This window comes from Leptonychotes weddellii, chromosome 9, assembly GCF_054177405.1.
Source record: "Leptonychotes weddellii isolate Sample4059 chromosome 9, ASM5417740v2, whole genome shotgun sequence".
Classification (NCBI taxonomy): Eukaryota; Metazoa; Chordata; class Mammalia; order Carnivora; family Phocidae; genus Leptonychotes; species Leptonychotes weddellii.
The window spans coordinates 103,003,811-103,025,211 of NC_138377.1; the positions used below are offsets into that span (position 1 = coordinate 103,003,811).

General features: G+C 35.3%; 1 protein-coding gene across 9 annotated transcripts in view; it reads left to right on the top strand.

Annotated features, from left to right (window-relative positions):
• The window catches only part of SCAPER (S-phase cyclin A associated protein in the ER), a 422,618-nt gene that overhangs the window by 108,786 nt on the left and 292,431 nt on the right, over positions 1 to 21,401 (top strand). For 8 of the 9 annotated variants that reach the window (XM_081829597.1, XM_081829604.1, XM_081829603.1 and 5 more), the window contains 3 exons: positions 187 to 298; positions 2,967 to 3,107; positions 18,278 to 18,433. In XM_081829597.1, the coding sequence (XP_081685723.1) occupies positions 187 to 298; positions 2,967 to 3,107; positions 18,278 to 18,433 (409 nt within the window). The remainder of the gene's footprint in view (positions 1 to 186; positions 299 to 2,966; positions 3,108 to 18,277; positions 18,434 to 21,401) is intronic. The other variant, XM_081829605.1, reaches the window with a different exon arrangement.

The following is a 21,401-nucleotide window of genomic DNA, read 5'->3' on the forward strand; positions in this document are numbered from 1 at the left end:
TAAGGCACATTACTCAGGATAGTTACAGATTCATTGAAAAGTGACAATGTTTTCCTGAAATGTTAGGCCAGAATTAGTTTTGTATACTTTTTATATTTATTTTAGGAATGTTGAAGACTAAAGAAGATATTTTTGGCTTTATCATGTAAACATTTGTGTCTTCTGTCCACTTGTTTGTGTTAATAGAACAATTGCAGAATCTAAGAAGAAACATGAAGAAAAACAAATGAAAGCACAGCAGCTAAGGGAAAAGTTACGTGAAGAGAAAACATTAAAGCTTCAGAAATTATTAGAAAGGGTGAGTTTTTAATATATAGAAAATTCTGATAGCCTTAAATTGTTGGGCTGATTTTTAACTTGACTGTTTTTTCTTTTTCTTTTTTTGGTTTAAGAGAAGCTAGCAAAACTATAAAAAGAATTAAATTTTCTAGTAAACAAAAGCATTTCTACCTATACAATTACAGAAGGTTACCTGCAAAAAAGAAAAAAATGGACATTTCTCAATTAGCTAGTAAGTTGATGTTTGCAGAGTTGGCATGGATTATTGAAGCTGCACTTTGTCTTTTGCCATTTTCATGGGGAGTTTCTTTGGGGAGTCTTGTGGACAGTAGGATGAATTGGTAGGATAGTTTTGAGCCTCAGATTATCAGGTTTGAATAAGTGGGGCACTAATTGAATTTATAGAAGAGATTCTTAAAATAGTGTAACTTCTGATCAGGGTGATATAGTGGGAAGAACATGGGGTCTGGAGATGGCCAGGTAGGGGTCAAATTCCGGTTTTACCACATGATAAAATATGCCGTGGGCTAGTTACTTGACAATATTGCATTTCAGTTTCTTTATTTATAAAATGACAATTATAATTATTAACTTGATACAATGATTAAATGTGGCCAGTATGTATAACAGTGCATGGTGTTAGGATGGCTGTTGCTCATTGTATGGTCATTCTTATTATTACTTCAACATGGCAGATATAGGTGAGTACTGTATTAGTTATGTGTGCTGTATAACAAATGACCTCAAAACTTACCCACTTAAAACAACAGATGTTTATTAGCTCACAATATCTGTGGGCAAGGAAACCGGGAGTGACTTGCCTAATGATTTTTATTTGGAGTCTGAGTTTGCAGTCATGCTGTTGGCTGGGGTCAGTCATTTGGAACTGTAGGATCTGCTTTTGGACTCACTCATGTGGTTGTAGGCAGACTTCAGGTCCTCTTTACCAGTTGGCCATAGACTTCAGTTATTTGCCATGTATACCTTTCCACAGCCCAAGTGTCCTCATAACATGGCCACTGGCTTCCCCACAGAAAATAGTCTAGGAGAAAGGGAGGAAAGGAGGAGGGGATGGAGATGGAGAGAAGGAAAGAATAAATAAGCTGCCAAAACTGAAGCTGCATTGCCTTTTATAACCTGATCTTAGAAGTGATATGCCATCACTTTTGCTGTATTCTGTTGGTCACAATCCTGGTACAGTGTGGGGAGGAATTACAGAAGGATCTGAATACCAAGTGACTGGGATTGCTGGGAGCCATCTTGGAGTCTGCATACTACAAGTACTTATCACAACATGACAAAAGATATGTGACTGTTAGAGTATAGGTGAACTCCTTTGTTATCTTCTAGTACTAGAAAGGAGTACTAATATGCAGAGGTGAAAAATATTTGCATTGGGGCGCCTGGCTGGCTCAGTTGGTGGAGCATGTGAGAGACTCTTGATCTCAGGGTTGTGAGTTCGAGCCCCATGTTGGGTATAGAGAGTACTTAAAAATAAAATCTTTTAAAAAATATTATTTGCATTACTTATGTGTATTTTAAATTTGGGAGAGATAATTGGAGCAAATAATCCAAATATTTTTAAAAATGAGGTGTAGTATAAGATTCTGTTTAGTACAGTAGAAAAAGCTGGAAAAAGAAGGAAATCTGTGACTTTTTTCTTTACCTGAATCTCAAGAATTTGTCATTATTTTTATTTTAATCATTTGGAATGAATAAATCAAAATGAAAAACAGACTCCATGTTGTGGGGTTCTGTAAGAGTTAATATATTATTTAATTTCCAGCTTTAGAGAAATGCTGTAACACAACTACAACTTCCCCTCTTACTGTGTCTTTTTTTTTTTTAAGATTTTATTTATTTATTTGGGGGGACGGGCGAGCATGGGGGCGGGGAGGGACAGAAGGAGAGAGAGAAGCAGACTCCCCACTGAGCAGGGGTGGGGCTCAATCCCAGGGCCCTGGGATCATGACCTGAGCCAAAGGCAGACGCTTAACCACCTGAGCCACCCGGGCACCCCTTATTGTGTCTTTAAGACAAATAAAATTATATAGTTTATTTTCTTATATAATATAATCTCCAAGTATTCATGCAAACAGAATAATAAATTCTTGAAATTGTACAAGATGTTAGTGGTTCTTCAGTTTAATTTTTCCATTAATCTATCTCTGATTGATTTTAATGATAAATCCACCTTCCATTTGTATAATAGGTTATTGTTTCAGCACTGTTTTATATATGTGGTCTCATCACCAGAATTCTTTGTAGCTCACAGAGTTGAACAGATACTGAATCCCATTTTTTTACAGGTGTGAAAACTGAATCTAGGAGAGGCGAAATACTGTTTCCAGTATCAGATGACCGATAATTGGCTGACTAAAGGGCTTTAAAGATCTGTCCTCTAGCTCCTAATCCAGTGCTGTGTCTGCATCATACTTTTTTAGGTGGTTAAATGCATAATTATGTAGCTAAACTTCAACTGAAATGTTAGTTTTCTTCCCACTCATGTTGAGCCAGCTTTTGATTTTTGCTAGCAAGTGAGAAGGTAGATTATGAACTCAAGCAGTCTGGATTCCTAGTCTGTATTCATAAGTCATGCTCCTTTAGGTCTTTCTGGTTCTAGACTTTGTAATTCCTAACCTGTGTATCTGTTAAATTACTACATGTGAATATCTCACTCTGTATAGGAGAAAGATGTCCGGAAGTGGAAGGAAGAATTATTAGATCAACGACGCAGGATGATGGAAGAGAAATTACTTCATGCTGAATTTAAACGAGAGGTGCAATTACAAGCAATTGTTAAAAAAGCACAAGAGGAAGAAGCTAAGGTATATCTTAGGTGCTTTGAACATTGAGTTAGTTACCCAAGTACTTTTTTCAGTTGTTAAAGTAAGAAGCTGATATATGAAGTGATTATTTCATGCCAGAATAACAGACTCACTTAAAACTTATTAGGTACAATATCATATACTTAACAATAATCCTATGAGATGTATATTAATTTTTTACAGCTTTTTTGAGGTGCAATTGACAGACAATAAATAGCACATATGTAAAGCATCAGTTTGATGAGTTTTGACATGTAAATATTCCTGAAACCTCAGCACAGTGAAGATAATAAACGGTTCCATCGCCCTCAGAAGTTTGCTCATGCTTCTTTGTATTCATTCCTTCCTCCAACTCAGTTACTGTGCAATTGCTGATCTGCTTTTTGTCACTATGGATGTTAGCATTTTCTAGAATTTTATATGAATGGAATCATACAGTATACTTTTCCCCTGGCATCTTTCACTCAACATAGTTATTTTGAATGTCATCCATACTGTTGTGTATATCAGTTCCTTTTCATTGCTGAGAAGTATACCATTGTATAGAAATACCATAATTTGTTAATCCAGTCACTTGTTGATAGGTATTTGTTTACTTTCTTGTTTTTTGGCTATTATAGATCTGGCTGCCATGAACCATCATGTATAAGTCTTTGTGCAGATGTGTGCTTTCATTATCTTGGGTAAATACCTAAGAATGAAATAGCAGAGCCTCATAATAGCTTCATATTTAACTTTTAAAGAAACAGTTTTCCAAAGTGGTTATTCTATAGGTTTCCCCCACTATCTGAAACCTTTTGTAATTTGGAATGGCATAAAGATGCAATTACCATTAATGTATATGGGAAATTTTTTGAGCATTTCCAGACCCCCAAAATAACCTCTTTTAGGCTTTTCTGATACATTAGGACACATCTTGCTAATGGACACACAAAATAAATTGAGATAAAGCATAGATGTTCACAAACACAGTTCAAAACTATGGTGGCCTGACCCTGAGATGCTGAGTGTAGTTCCTGGGGAAGGAGCTGGGCAGCACCGCACGTGCTGTCTGGGGTGTGTTGACTCCGTAATGTCTCACTATAAAACAAACACTGAACACGATTTTTGCTTTTTGCTTTTATTCATAAAGCAGACATCCTCTTTGGATTTCTTTTGGTTAGCGAAAACAAGTACTAATGTAGGTCTCTCGAAAAAACAAAGTGGTATAATGAGAACTTCCGAAAAGCTTGTGGTACTTGTGGTATTAGACATTCTTACCAGCAGTGGATGAGAGTTCTAATTAACCACATTCTTACCAACATTAGATATGGTTACACATTGTAATTTTAGCCACTCCATTTTAGTATGTGTCTACGGTATCTCATTTGGTTTTAATTTTCTTTTCTTTTTTTTAATGTTATTTTCATTTTTGAACATCTTTTCACGTGCTTATTTCATATCTTTATCTCTTTGGTGAAATGTGTGTTCAAACATCTTGTTCATTAAAGTTAGATTGTTTTATTATTAAGTTTTTTTTTTTTGGCTTTACTGAGGTGTAATGGACAAATAGTAAGGTATATAAAGTCTACAGCATGGTGATTTGATATACATATACATTGTGAAAGGATTCCCCTCATCAAGTTAAATACCACATCCATCACCTCACATATTTATCTGTGCATATGTGTGTGTGAGTGTGAGAGAGAGAATGTTTAAGTTCTATTCTCTTAGCATATTTCAGCTATACAATACAGTGTTATCAACTGTAGTCACCATGTTGTACATTAGATCCTCAGAACTTATTCATCTTACAGCTGAAAGTTTATACACTTTTCCCAACCTCTCCCTATTTCTTTTTCCACCCTCAGCCCCTGACAGCCACTTTTCTACTCTTTGTTTTTATGAGTTCAACTTTTTTTTTTTAGATTCCAAATATAAGTGATACCATGCAGCATTTGTCTTTCTTTGTCTGGCTTATTTAATTTGGCATATTGCCCTCCAGTTTCATACAGTTTGTCACAAATGAAAAGATTTCTTAGAGGACTTCATGTATGTTAGATATTAAGATCTATGTTTTGCAGATACTTTCTTGCAGTCCTTGGATTGCCTTTTCTTTTTCTTCTTTCTTTTTTTTTTTTTTTTTTAAGACTTATTTATTTATTTGTCAGAGAGAGAGAGTATGAGCAGGGGAGTCACAGGCAAAGGCAGAGGCAGGGGGAGAAGCACACTGAGCAAGGAGCCCGATGCAGGACTCCATTCCAGGACCCTAGGATCATGACCTGAGCCGAAGGCAGACGCTTAACTGACTGAACCACCCAGGCATCCTGCCTTTTCCTTTTCTTTAAAGTGTGTTTTGAAGTTTTAAAAATTGCTGAAGTCCAATATATTAACTTTTTTACTTCTTTTTTTAAATTTTATTTTATTTTGTTAGTCACCATACAGTACATCATTAGTTTTTGATGTAGTGTTCCATGTTTCATTGTTTTGTGCTTTGTTTTGTTTCCTATTTAAAAAATCTTTACCTAAATTTAAGATCACTAAGATTTCTCTTAATTTTTTTGTAGGAGTTTTAAATTTCACAATGAGGTCTGTGTTCCCTTTTGAGTTAAATTTTGTATATGGTGTGAGGTAGGGTTGAGGTTCATTTTTTCATAGGGATATCCAGTGTTCAAGTACCGATTGTTGAAAAGATTATCCTTTTTATATTGAATTGCCTTAGTACCCTTGTTGAAAAGCTATTTGCCATATATATGTATGGGTCTGTTTCTGACTGTCTGTTCTGTTTCATTTGTCTCTGTGCCTATTTTTATGCCAATACCACTTTATCTTGATTACCCTTATGATATCCTGTGCCATTGATGTATATATCTATTTAGTGCTTTGATGTTTTCGGTGTGAAAGTCACCTTATTTAAATTTATTCCTAAGTATGTACTCTTGTAGACATGATTGTAAATTGGAATTGTTTTCTTAATTTCATTTTCAGACTGTTTATTACTAGGGCACAGAAATACAGTTGAATTTTATATATTAATCTCGTCTCTTGCAACCTTGCTTGAACTGGCTCTTTAGTTCTAATAGCTTCGTTAGTGGATTCTTTAGGATTTTCTATATACAAATCATGTTATCTGCAAATAGATATAGGTTTATTTCTTTTCCAACCTGGATGTCTTTGATTTGTTTTTCTTGCTTTTTGCTTTAGTTAGAACCTGAAATACAGTGTTGAATAGAAGTGGTAAACGTGGACATGACATCTTTGTCTTGTTCCCAGTCTTTAGGGGAGGTATTTAGTCTTTCATCATAAAGTATGATGTTAGGTATGGGTTTTCATAGATGCCTTTCATCAGATTGAGGAAGTTCCTTTTTATTCGTATTTTGTTGTGTGTTTTTATCACAAAGGGATGTTGGATTTTGTCAAATTGCTTTTCTGCATCTGTTGTAAAATAATGTGGTTTTTGTTTTTTGTTCTCTTGATATTTGCTATGTTACATTAATTGAATATCATGTTTTATATATTTGTCTAATTTTTTAGTTGTTTAAGATGGGAGGGTACGTCTGGACCCTGTCACTCCATCATGGCTGGAAGTGGAAGTTTTGAACTATATATTATTATTATCTTTATCTTCTAGAGGAGCAATCTGAAGGCAGATTGTTGATGGTCACACAGCCAGAATTAAAATCCAGGTCTTTGTGGTTCCAAAGCCTCTGCTTTTACTACTGTGGTTTTAGTTTAGTATTCTCATTTTTTGGCCTTTTTTTCATATGAGTTAAATGAATTTTGATTTGTCAAATTGCTTAATATGTTTACTTTCATTATAATTTTATTAAGCCATAGTGGCTCCTATAAACGTATTAATCCAAACTACAGTTTAAATACTTTCCATCAAGGTGAATGGTCAACTGCTGGGTGTCTTTACCTAAGGATATGAGCTGTCATTTGTAATTTTAAAATTCTTAATAATCAAGGTAAACTGAATCAAGAATCTGTACTAAAATTCTTGGAAATATGAAACACTGCTTTAAAACCATGCTACCATTTGCTACCCTATCCATTCTCTTAATTTTTATTGCTTTTCTTAAAAAATCTGTGAAATTCCATTTTGGAATGTATTATGTCAGGGCACCTGGGTGGCTCAGTGAGTTAAGTGTCTGCCTTTGGCTCAGGGCATGATCCCAGGGCTCTGCTCAGCAGGGAGCCTACTTCTCCCACTCCCTCTGCTCCTCCCCCCACTCATGTTTTTTCTCTCTCAAGTAAATAAATAAAATCTTAAAAAAAAAAAGAAATGTATTATGTCTATAAAGAAAATAGACAATCTAGTTTTCTTCTTGTTCTCTCATTTAAAAATGTTATGACAGGGGCGCCTGTGTGACTCAGTCAGTTAAGCGTCTGCCTTTGGCTCAGGTCATGATCCCAGGGTCCTGGGATCAAACCCCCCATCGGCCTCCCTGCTTAGTGGAGAGTCTGCTTGCCCCTCTCTCTTTGCCCTCCCCCCACATGCTCGCTCTCTCTCTCATGCTCTCTCTCGCATTTTCACTCTCTCTCTGAAGTAAATAAATAAAATCTTTAAAAAGAATGTTATGATTGAATTGCTCTTAGGGTAATTGCATAAATATCTAAAAGTTCGCATGAAATATTGTCACATACTTTCATACCCAGACATAATAATTTATGAGACAGAATCTCTTTCTACCTTTGGTTTTGTCACATGCCACTATTTTCCAAGGTTGCCTGATCATAACAGTCATCTGATTTCTGAGGCTTTTCTTCGCAGGGTCTTTCAGTAAGCTGGAGTGGGGCCTGGGGAACTTTATTTTTTATAGGTCCTCCAGGTGAGTCTTAGGATCAGGAACTTTGGTTCAACATTCATCAAAGAATTGTTTCTTCTTCAAAAGTAACTTTTTGTCATGTTGAAGACTGAAGTCTTTGGAGTTGGATAAACTTGGATCCAGGTCCTGACTCTACCAATTAGTAACTGAATGGCCTTATGAGTTATTTTACCTTTTACCCTATTTGTTAATTTTTAAATTAGGAATAACCTTACCTACCTCTCAAGAATTTTGATGAAAGGATTAAATTAGCATGTGCATGTTTTGAAGCAGTCAGTGCCATCTCTGGTATACTGTAAATACTTTGTAAAATGTTAGAATTGTAGAACACCACATCCTATTTATGTTCTACTTCTCAATTTTTCCTCAATTCATTTTTGTTGTATTATTACTAACCCAAGAGTACTAATAATCCAGTCATTTTTTTCCTGGCTTTAAAAAATATATTTAAGTTCTACTAGAAATTTAATTCCCTTGAGACCTGTACCAAATATATTCATTTCAGTCCTGTTATTTAATCAAGATAAATTTTTTTTCTCATATATACATTTTGTGAATTCGTGGAGTAAATTAATAGTCATTTCAAATTCCTTCCTTCTTTTTGTGTACATAGATGGTTGAAAATAAACCACTGTCTGTTTAGTTGATAGCGACCGTTACTGTAGCCCCTGAGTTATTCAGAACCTAATTTTATCTTAGATCTTGGTCTATTATTTAATAGTATAAAATTGGCTTTTATTTTCGGTTTCTTAATGGTGTCACTGATTCATTTTCAGTTATAATATCTACTCATAATCATAGTTGATTTTAATTTTTTCATGAGGAAAAGATAGCCTTTTCCTGATTTATGGCAGTAGCCCTTTTCCCTTGTTCTGTGTCTTCTTGCCTGCTGTTGGAATTTGCCTCATTTCTTATGCCTCCTCCTTTGCTTTCTTCCTCTAGATTGCCTACTTGTGTACTCCCAATTGTGCGGATTGTCTGTTCTGCCCTTCTGTAAATCTGCAGATTCCTTGGAAAGAGCAGGCTGAGCCAATTTCCACCACCTCATCATCCATATTTTCTTGAATTTTTTATAATACCATTTTCCTCTGTGCTATACTGTATTTGCCTTTCAGAATGTTATCACCAAGTTTAAAAGGCTATTCTGACTTTTTTTTCCATTGTGAACATTGTGAGGTACCTTTTTCTAGAGTATGCTACACTATGTTGATTTTCCTTCTGCTTTTCTAACTAATCCTTTCCTGTCTTCCCTTTTTCTTTTGCTGCCTATGTTTTACTGATTTCACCCACTTCACTTGTTCTTTTCCTCCAGTATCACAATCATTATCATTACTTCAACTATCATCTCTCTAATGACTCCTAGATTTGCATCTTTAGCCCCATCCCCTCAACTAATCTTTATTTTTTATTTTTAAATTTCTTTTGAATTTTAATTCCAGTTTAATTAACATATGGTATTATATTAATTTCAGGTGTACAGTGTAGTGATTCAACAGTTCAATACATTCCTCAGTGCTCATCACCTGTTTCACCCATCCTCCTACCCAGCTGCCCTCTGGCAATCACTGGATTGTTCTCTCTACTTAAGAGTCTGTTTTTTTGTTTCTCTCTTTTTTCCTTTGTTCATTTGCTTTTTTTTTTTTAATTACACATATAAGTGAAATCATATAGTATTTGTCTTTCTCTGACTACTTTCACTTAGCATAATACCCTCTGGATCCATCCATGCTCTTGCACATGGTGAGATTTCATTCCTTTTTATGGCTGAGTAATATTCCATTGTATATATACACCACATATTCTTTACCTTTTCATCTATCAGTAGACGTTTGGGTTGCTTCCATAATTTGGATATTGTAAATAATGCTGCAGTAAACATAGGAGTGCATATATCTTTTTGAATCAGTGTTTTCATATTCTTTGGGTAAATACCCAGTACTGTAATTACTGGATTACATGGTAGTTCTATTTTTTATTTTTTAAGGAACCTCCATACTGTTATCTACAGTGGCTGTACTAGTTTGCATTCCCATGAACAGTGCACAAGGGTTCCTTTTCTCACATCCTCTCCAACACTTGTTGCTTCTTGTGTTTTTGATTTTAGCCATCTAACAGGTGTGAGGTGATATCTAATTGTGGTTTTGATTTGCAAATCCCTGAAGATTAGTGCTGTTGACCATCTTTCCATATGTTTGTTGGCCATCTGTATGTCATGTCTTCTGCCCACTTTTTAGTTACCTTATTTGTTTTGGGGGTGTTGAGTTGTATAAGTTCTTTATATATATTGGGTATTAACCCTTTATTGGGTATGTTATTTGCAAATATCTTCCCCATTCAGTGGGTTGTCTTTTAGTTTTATTGATTATTTCATTTGCTTTGTGGAAGCTTTTATTTATTTATTTTTAATTAAATTCCAGTTAACAGAGTGTAATATTAGTTTCAGGTATATGATATAGTGATTCAGCACTTCCATACAATACCCGGTGCCCATCACAACACATGCACTACTTAATCCCCATCGCCTGTTTAACCCAGTCCCCCCCACCAACCTCCCCTCTGGTAACCTTCAGTCTGTTCTCTATAGATAATACTCTGTTTCTTGGTTTGCTTCTCTCTTTTTTTCCCCCTTTGCTTTTTTTTTTTAATTACACATATGAGTGAAATCAGATGGTATTTATCTTTCTCTGACTTATTTCACCTAGCATAATACTCTCTAGTTCTATCCATGTCATTGCAAATGGCAAGATTTCATTCTTATTTATGGCTGAGTAATATTCCATTGTCCATATATACGCTACATCTCCTTTTCCATTCATCAGTCTGCGGATGCCTGGGCTGTTTCCATATATGGCTACTGTAAATAATGCTGCTGTAAACATCAGGGTGCATGTATCCCTTTGAATTAGTATTTTTATATTCGTTGGGTAAATACCTAGTAGCACAATTGCAGGATTGTAGGGTAGTTCTGTTTTTAACATTTTGAGGAAGCTCCATACTGTCTTCCACAGTGGCTGCACCAGTTTGCATTCTCACTAACAGTGTAAGAGGGTTCCCCCTTCTTTGCATCCTTGCCAACACCTGTTGTTTCTTGTTGATTTTAGCAATTCTGACTGGTGTGAGGTAATATCTCATTGTAGTTTTGATTTGTATTTTCCCTGATGATGCGTGATGTTGAACATCTTTTCAACATGGAAAAGTGTCTATTCATGTCTTCTGCCCATTTTTAAATTGACTTATTCATTTTTGGGTGTTGTGTTTTATGATTTCTTTATATATTTTGGATACTAACCCTTTATCAGATATGTTGTTTGGAAATATCTTCTCCCATTCCATAGGTTGCCTTTTAGTTTTGTTGATTATTTCCTTCACTGTGCAGAAACTTTTTATTTTGATGAAGTCCCAATAGTTTATTTTTGCTTTTGTTTCCCTTGCCTCAGGAGACATATCTAGTATGAAGTTGCTGTGGCGCATGTCAGAGAAGTTACTGCCTGTAATCTCCACTAAAATTTTTATGGTCTCACATTTAGGTCTTTAATCCATTTTGAATTTGTGTTTGTGTATGGTGTAAGAGAGTGGTCCAGTTTCATTCTTTTGCATGTTGCTCTCCAGTTTTCCCAACCCATGTGTTGGAGAGGCGTCTCTTTTTTCCACTGGATATTCTTTCCTGCTTTGTCCAAGATTAATTGACCATATATTTGTGGGTTCATTTCTGGATTTTCCGTTCTGTTCCATGGATCTGTGTGTCTCTTTTTGTGCCAGTATCATACTGCAGCTTTGTAGTGTAGCTTGAAGTCTGGAATTGTGATGCCTCCGGTTTTGCATTTCTTTTTCAAGATTGCTTTGGCTATTTGGGGTCTTTTTTGATTCCATACAAATTTTAGGATTGCTTTTTCTAGCTCTGTGAAAAATGCTAGTGCTGTTATGATAGGGGTTCCATTAAATGTGTAGATTGTTAAAGAAAAAATAATAAATGTAGATTGAGAAGCTTTTATTTATTTTTATTTTTTAAAAAATTTTTAATTTAAATTTATTATAGTTAACATATAGTGTATTATTAGTCTCAGGGTGCTTTGAGAAGCTTTTAAATTTGATGTAGTCCCGGTAGTTTATTTTTGCTTTTGGTTCCCTTGCCTCAGGAGACATTAACTAGAAAAATGTTATTACAGCTGATGTTTGAGAAAATACTGCCTTTTTTTTCCTTTAGGATTTTTATGATTTCAGGTCTCACATTTAGGTCTTTAATCCATTTTGAGCTTATTTTTGTGTATGGTGTAAGAAAGTGGTCCAGTTTCATTCTTTAGCATGTAGCTGTCCAGTTTTCCTAGCACTGTTTGTTGAAGAGACTTTTTCCAATGTATATTATTGCCTCCTTTGTCAGAGATTGATTGTATAATCATGGGTTTATTTCTGGGCTCTCTCTTGTGTTTCATTGATCTGTGTGTCTGTTTTTGTGTCAGTACCATACTGTTTTGATTTCTACAGCTTAATATTATATCTTGAAATCTGGGTTTGTGATACCTCCAGTTGTTCTTTTTCAAGGTTGCTTTGGCTATTTGTGGTCTTATGTGGTTCCACACAAATTTTAGGATTATTTGTTCTATTCTGTGAAAAATGCTATTGGTAATTTGATAGGGATTGCATTAATGGGCATTTTAACAATATTTCTTCTCCCAATCGATAAGCATGAGTATCTTTCCATTTGTGTCATCTTCAATTTCTTTATCAATGTTTTATAGTTTTCACAAGTTCTTTGACCTTTTTGGCTAAGTCTGTTCCATGGTATTTTATTATTTGTGGTTCTGTTATAAATGGGATTGTTGTCTTAATTTCTCTTTCTGCTACTTCATTATTAGTGCATAGAAATGCAGTGGATTTCTGTGTATTGATTTTGTATCCTGTGATCTTACAGAATTCATTTATCAGTTCTAGTAGTTTTTTTGTGAAGCCTTTAGGGTTTTCTATATATAGTGTTATCTACAAGTAGGGGATGTTTTACTTTTTCCTTACCAATTTCTTTTCTTGTCTGATTGCTGTGGTTAGGACTTCCAGGACTATGTAGAATGAAAGTGGTGAGGGGCGCCTAGGTGGCTCAGTCCTTGGGCGTCTGCCTTCGGCTTGGGTCATGATTCCAGGGTCCTGGGATCGAGCCCCACATCGGGATCCGTGTTCCGTGGGAGGCCTGCTTCTCCCTCTCCCACTCCCTCTGCTTGTGTTCCCTCTCTCGCTGTGTCTCTCTCTGTCAAATAAATAAATATTAAAAAAAAAGAAAGAAAGAAAGTGGTGAGAGTGGACATCCTTGTCTTGTTCCTGATCTAAGGGGGAAAGCTCTCAGCTTTTCACCATTATGACGTTAGCTGTGGGTTATTCATAGATACCTTTATTATGTTGAGGTATATTCCCTATAAACCTACTATTTTGAGAGTTTTTACCATAAGTGGTTGTTGTACTTTATCAAATGCTTTTTTTCATCTGTTGAAATGATCATATGATTTTCATCCTTTCTCTTGTTGATGGATGTATCAAGTTGATTTGTGAATATTGAATCACCCTTACATCCCAGGAATAAATCGCACTTGATTGTGATGATTTTTTAATGTATTGTTGGATTTGCTGATATTTTGTTGAGGATTTTTGCATGTGTGTTCATCGAGATACTGTCCTGCAGTTCTCTTTTTTTGTAGTGTCTTTATCCAGTTTTGGTATCAGGATAATGTTGGCCTCATAGAATGGATTTGGAAGCTTTTCTTACTCTACTACTACTACTACTACTACTACTACTACTTCTTCTTCTCCTCCTCGTCCTGCTCCTTCTTTTCTTCTTCTTCATAGCTTGAGAAGTATAGGTATTAACTCTTCTTTAAATGTTTAAATTTCATTGCTTATAATCAGTCTGTTCAAATTTTCTATTTCTTCTTGATTCAATTTTGGTGGATTATAGGTTTCTAGGAATTTATCCATTTCTTCTATGTTGTCCAATTTGTTTGCATATAATTTTGCATGATATATTCTTATAATCCTTTGTATTTCTTTTGTGTCAGTTCCTTCTCTTTAATTTCTGATTTTGTTTGAATTCTTTTTTTTTTTTTTGATGTGTCTGGCTAAAGGTTTATCAATTTTGATGTTTTTGAACAACCAGCTCCTGGTTTCACTGATCTGTTCTATGGTTTTCTTAGTTTCTGTTTATTTCTGCTTGTAATCTTTATTGTTTCTTTCCTTGTACTTTTTGTTTGTTCTTTTTCTAGCTCTTTCAGGTGTAAGTTTAAGTTGTTTATTTGAGCTTTCTCTTCTTGAGGTAGGCCTGTATTGTTATAAACTTCCCTCTTAGAAGAGCTTTTGCTACACCACAAAGATTTTGGACTGTTGTGTTTTCCACTTATCTCCATGTATTTTTTTAATTTTCTCTTTGATTTCTTGGTCGACCCATTCATTGTTTAGTAGCAAGTTATTTAACCTCCATGTTTCTCCTGTTCTTTCCCAGATTTTTTTCTTGTGTTTGATTTCTAGTTTCATAGCGTTGTGGTTGGAAAAGATGCATGACATGACTTCAGTCTTTTGAAATTTGCTGAGACTTGTTTTGTGGCCACAACTGATGTTTGGATTCATTTACCTTTTGCTTGATGATTGTATGCAGTAGAACTCATCAGCTCACAGCTTCTATCTCCCAGACCATCTGCTTTTTCTGAAATATGTATTTCAGATAATGGTATCACTAATTTCCCATTAACTTAGACTTGGGAAAGTTCTGATCATTTACTTTGATTCACTCTTTTTATTGTTGTTTTGAGTAATTCTTGTGTATATAGCAAAAAGATAAGCTGGTCTTTTTGACTTCTTCCCCCATTTCCCATGATATATTCAGCTGCAGATTCTACAGTTCTGTAGTCTCTCACGTGTTTTTCTTTTTATGATAATTGCCACCAGGTTTTTTATTTTTTAGATCTCCCTCCTAAATATTTGTAGTTGGTATGCTTGCCTTTTTTCCCTACTCCCTTTAAATTAATCTTTCTGTAGGCTATTATTGTATTACCTCTTAGCTCAAAAACCTTCAGACTTTCCCTTATCTTCAAGTCTTAGAATAAATGCATTTCCCTAGCTTTCTTTAATATTATTTTATATTAAGAATAGTAACCATATCATTATTATAAAAATAATTCGTTTTCATTTTAAAGAATTGAAGCAATATAGCAAGAACTCAAAATTCCACCCTCAGAAATAGCCACCATATACATATACCTAATGGTAAATACTGTCCCAGACATCTCTCTAGAATAATGTTCAGATTGCATGAATAGGTAACTTTGAAAAAATGGAATTATACTATAAATGATACTTATGAATAAGAAGCATTAAACTTGATTTTATTTCCATTTTAAGAGATGGAAGTAAAATGGCAGTAAAATTGAGGGAATTATTGATTTGTAATAAATGTTTCTTTCTCACAAAAGGCATTATTTTTCATTATTTCTTCTAAGGTTATAAAAATTATGAAAAATTAAGAGTTTGGAATGATTATATTTACTACACTCTATTTCATTTTATGACAGTTTTGAGGAAACTAGCACTACCATTTCTTTTTATTGTCCCTAATCTCCTCCCAACAGTTTTTCATAGTTTTATTAATTTTACATTGTTAAGATAGATAACATTTACACTTTGCTCTGAAAGTATAATTCCTTAGTATAGTTTTCCTTCTGTATATAAATGAACTCACAGTTTCACTAATTCTCCATGTATGAGTTGTTTGTTTTGACTTGTCTCTGGTTAACTGGATTTTATTAACAAGTGATTTTCAGGAAGAACTTATATATGCTCTATTCCTTGAGTTCTTCCATATCTAAGGCTGTGGCATTTCTGTCTGAATACATTTTTGCTAGAGATCAGGTTCATGGTTCATAATGTTTTTCCTTCAAATTTTTGTAGGCTTTATTTTCTTCTAGTATTAACTACTTCTGGGAAGAAGCCCAAGGCCACACTGATTTTTCCTCCTCTCCTTCTTGTAGGTAATTTGCATTTACTGCTTGGAAGCTTAAAAAATTTATTCTTCTGGGGCGCCTGGGTGGCTCAGTCATTAAGCATCTACCTTCGGCTCAGGTCATGATCCCAGGGTCCTGGGATCGAATCCCACATCGGGCTCCCTGCTCGGCAGGAAGCCTGCTTCTCCCTCTCCCACTCCCTTCCCCTCTGCTTGTGTTCCCTCTTTCACTGTGTCTCTCTCTGTCAAATAAATAAATAAAAATCTTTTAAAAAAATTATTATTCTTCCTTAGTGTTTTGTAATTTAATAAGATTTAATAAGGGTATTCTTGGTATTGATCTTCTGAACATTTTTTCATGAAATAACATGTGCTCTTTCAGTTTTCAATTTGCTTTCTTTTTTTTTTTCCATGGAAAACTTTCCGTATTGTATTATATGTTGGAATATTTTGTCTTTTTTTCCAAGATTTTTTTAATTTATTTATTCATTCATTCATTCATTCATTCATTTATGAGAGAGTGCACACAAGTGGGGGGAGGAGTGGGGGGTGGTGTGCGGTGTGGAGAGGGACAAGCAGGCTCCATGCTGAGTGTAGAACCTGGAGCTGGAGGCAGGTCTCAATCCCAGGACCCTGAGATCATGACCTGAGCTCCAAACCAAGAGTCCAACGCTTAACTGACTGAACCACCCAGGTGCCCTTTGTCTTTCTTAACTATAGATGTTATTTATCCTTATATTTGGCCATAATGACTTGTTCATTATATTCAGAGCTTATTACTTATACATAAATTTTCATTTTTAAGTTCTACATTAACTTATCATGAGACTTGCCTCTATTAGTGATTTGATTTTTTGCCATCTTTATTTGCTCCATGCTTTTTCTAATTCAGTGATAGTGTTACTTTTGTCCTCACTTTGTTTCCTTAGCTTTCTAATCTTTTATTGTTTTGTTCTGTTACCATTTTTTTGCACTATTAAATTCAGGTTTTTGTTAACTTCTTTTATATTACAAAGTTTGCTGAGGGAGTTTTCTGATTTTCCTTGGGTTATGTTTTCTTCCAGATTGGGTTTTTTATTTTCCTGTTAACTTATGATCTATTTATTTATAGCTTTATTGAGATATCATTGACATATCAAAATTGAATATATTAAGGTTTACAGCGTGATGTTTTAATATACATATACAGTGTGGAATGATCACAGCCCAGCTAATTAACACCTTTCACCTCTACGTAATTACCATTTGTGTGTTTGCATATGTGCTGAGAAAATTGAAGCTCTATCTTCTTAGCAAATTTCAAGTATTGTTAAGTGTCATCACCATGCTGTACATCTCTAAAACTTATTCATCTTGCATAATTGAAACTTTGCACCCTTTGACCAACATCACAGTTTGAAATTTTTATCCAACTTTTGCACACTCTTCCCTCTAACTTTAGTTTACTTATTTATTTTGTCTAAAGCATTAAGTTCCATTCCTTTTTCTTTCATCTTGATTATGCTTAACATGTGAGCCCTGATGTAGTATGATTCATTTTCCTTGAGTACAGCTGTTTCTTATACTTTCAGTATAGTTTGAAGGATGGTTATGTTATTATCCTACTTAAAAAAGTGGCCACGTGGAAAGGTGATTGGGAAATCTTTGTTAGAATTATATTCAAACTCTCTTGTCTGAGATTTTTAACATATCTAGTGATAGTTTTTATTCCACCAGCATGGATTCCTGGAGTCTGTACTTCTGTCAGAGTCAGTCCCCGTGTTTACTTTCCTGTTTTAGTCTACCATTTTCACTGTAGCATGCCTTCCCTCTGGCTTTCAAAAATGAGAAATTTGATCCCAACTGACTTTTTCCAGCTTTATCTTTAGCTAAACTTTACTCATAAGAGCTATGCTTTCTAGCAAAACTTGGCTGGTAAGTATCAATATATGCGAAGTTGAGGATGGTCGTAGATATTTCACTACCTTGTTCCTAGTTGTCACTTATTTGGTATATGTTGAAGAAAAATGATTTGTTGCTTATTTTAAGTTTTCCCAAATTCATTAGAATAACATATGTACCTATTTAAATCTTAATGTAATTTATATAATTGCAAATTATAATGAATTAAGTAGAACTTTATAAGATGTTTTTGTAAGAATCTTAATTTGTTTCTTGATGTAAGATCTGCCACTAAAATATTTATTCTAAATCAATTCTTATGCATGTGGGTTTCTTATATACCCTGGATTACTATCCATTTTTGAGGCAAATATTAAAAGAAAAGACCCATTTTGTTTTATGCCTTATTTGTAGTATATATTACTATGAGAGACTCTGTTAGGTTTATTTTTGTTGGGTGTCTTAGAATTAACTTGATTTGATACTCACTTTCTTTGTTTTTATCGAAGGTAAATGAAATTGCCTTCATAAATACCCTTGAAGCCCAGAATAAGCGCCATGATGTCTTATCAAAATTGAAGGAATATGAGCAGAGGCTTAATGAGTTACAGGAAGAACGTCAGCGAAGACAAGAAGAAAAACAAGCACGTGATGAAGCTGTTCAGGTAGAATTTTATTTGGCAAGCAGTTATTGAGCACCTGCCATATCCTAGGCTCTGAGCAATGTGCTGAGGATCCAAAAAGGATTAAAACCTAGTCTCTGACCCCAGGGTGCATGGTTTACTATAGCACTCTGGAAACATGAGGTGTGATTGCCGAAAGACAACGTGTACTCCTTCAGATAAGATAATCAGTGTTTTCATCAACACATAGCAGTCATAGACTTTGAATCTCTAGTCTCAACCAGGTGAAAGACTAAGTTGCTTTGGGCAGATTATTATTTATTTTTTGCAAATTGGGTTTTGTAAGAATATGCTGCTTCTTTTCCACTTGAAAAAGGATTGTGTTTGAACCAATATATGGAGCCTTACAGATTTGGGCAATCTTTATGCTTATGACAAGGAATACCTGTCCTTTATTGGACAGTGTCATTGGATACTTTAATTGCTCAGTTTTTGTCCTCTGTAGTAAACCCTAACTTAGCTACTGTTTCAGGATAGGAAGAAAGATTAACACATAAATTGTACTGATATTTACAAACTATTTTAGATCTTCTTCAGTAGAAAGTCTTGCCCATAAGACTCTTTAAGGACTTACATTTTTTTTTAACTGATGTCGAAGATTTTATTCAATTAATTGATGAGAGATTCAGTAAGATGTTACAACCAGTTTGAGGGAGAATTTAAAGAATAGACCCATACACAGGCGATCAGTAATGCTGAAATGAATTTGTTGAACAGATACAAAACTGTTCCAACAGTAAGAGGCAACCATCAGCAGACGACCAGCCCTCCCCACAATCATATACATCACCATCATTTTCTTCCAACTCCACTTGAAAATTAGCTCAATGACAATCAGTGACAAACCAGCAGACAGGGTGCTCCCTGTGATTATGTCTTTCCCATATTCAGTGCTTTCTCAGTTTTCCCATCACAAAGGGCTGAGTAAGTTTACTAAAAGGGGTCCATTGCCAAAGTGTAATGTCTGGTAAATTATTCCAAAAATGTGCTAAGGCTCTCAGTCATATCAAGTATGCATTCTGAATTCAAATTATATTTGTATCAAAGACTGTATTAGAGAAATAAATGTTTTCAGAAGAGGGGGATGATTTTTTTGAGGTAGAAAATATCCTCAAATGTGGACATGCACTTAGATGTAAAATACAAGCTACAGTTTGTTCACACTGAAAAGATGGTACAGCTCTGAGTTTGCTTTTGAGTAGAGGTCCACAGAGAGATTTTGAGGCCACAGATTTACTCAATTTTGCTAAGAAAGAGGATGATTTCTCAGGGCTCATCCATGACTTGGCTTTTCTACTCAGATTGCAAACCAAATACAGTTACCATCTCTTTTATCAGTTGCTATGGCACATTAAGACCAACACTTAAAAGAGTGAAGTAGTATAGGAAATATATGACTATGACATATATCTTCATACACATATAAGCATATACATATATATGAGCATACACACACACGCGCGTGCATTTTACCTTTTACAGCCAGGGTTTAGAAAAACTAAAAAGGAAAAGAAATGAACACAAATATAATTTCACTTTGTCTTGGAAAAGGAAGTGTTTTACATATATATGTGCATGTATAAGTACACACATATATATACATACATGCACAAGCACTCACAGCCATGTATATGTATGTATGCATATTTGCTGTATATGAGTCTTACGTGATTATTCAAATATAATGAAATTGTATGATCGTTCACATACTGTTTATGATTATGCAAATGAGTGTTTTGATCTCTGTTCTGGACTGTTTCTGTTTTGCTGTCTCTCAGCTGTGTCGTGATTTGTCAGCACTAGCCAGAGTAGGCCAAGCCCACATGGGATGCGAAGGCCAACCTGATGGGCTGGAAGGAATACTCAGGTGGTGATTCTTCTGGGTGGCATGGGTCACCAAAGTGGGTGCAGTAGCCTTGACGCCCAGAGAGGTGTGGTGGGCTGTTCACTCACAGGGCGGCAAACCGAAAGTTTGGGCTGGAAGTCCGGCGGGGAATCCAGCACCAGGGTGGCCTTTGATGTCAAGTATTGGTGCAAGTTTCCATCTGGAACCTTGACTACCTGCATGCCAGCTGCAAGGGCCGCCTCTATGCTGTTAGGAACGTCTTCAAAGACAAGGCACTTCTCCTTGGGAAGAGGAGGAGAAAACCTCTTGCACAGGCTAGAAAAAAGGACTTGACGTTTTTGATGTAGAGAACAAATTTTGCAGTATTCATATATAAATGCAGATGTACTTTGTTATGACCAATATTTATTTGTTCACTCATTCAGTGATCATTTATTGCATTACTACTATAAGCTGTATGCTGTGCTAGTCTCAAGGACATGAAAAGGATACATCGCTGTACTCAATGGAGAGACATGTAAACAAATCATAATCCATTAGAATCAGTGTAACAGGAAAGGTATTCTTGGAAGCACAAAGGAAAACACCGTATTCAAATTGAGAGTGGCAAGGACACGAAAAATCCAGGGAAAGCTTCCTGGAAGAGGTGATAGCTCAGCTAAGGTTTGCAAACAATGAGACAGATGCAAATGATGAGAAGTAGGCATACCTTGCCGGAGATATGGGAGAGTACTACCCTATAGGGTTAGGGAACAGGTCCTGCAGGGCTTTGTTATGTTAAAAATTGGGGATGTTATCCATATTTCATGCTTTTTTATGTTACTGGTGGTATTAGGCAGTTAAAAATAGCAATACATTTTTTAACTTTTTTTTTTAAAGATTTATGTATTTATTTGACAGAGAGAGACACAGCGAGAGAGGGAACACAAGCAGGGGGAGTGGGAGAGGGAGAAGCAGGCTTCCTGCTGAGCAGGGAGCCCCATGTGGGACTCAGTCCCAGGACCCTGGGATCATGACCTGAGCTGAAGGCAGACGCCCAACGACTGAGCACCCAGGCGGCCCAGCAATGCATTTTTTTTTTTTTGAGTTTTTATTTTTTTATTT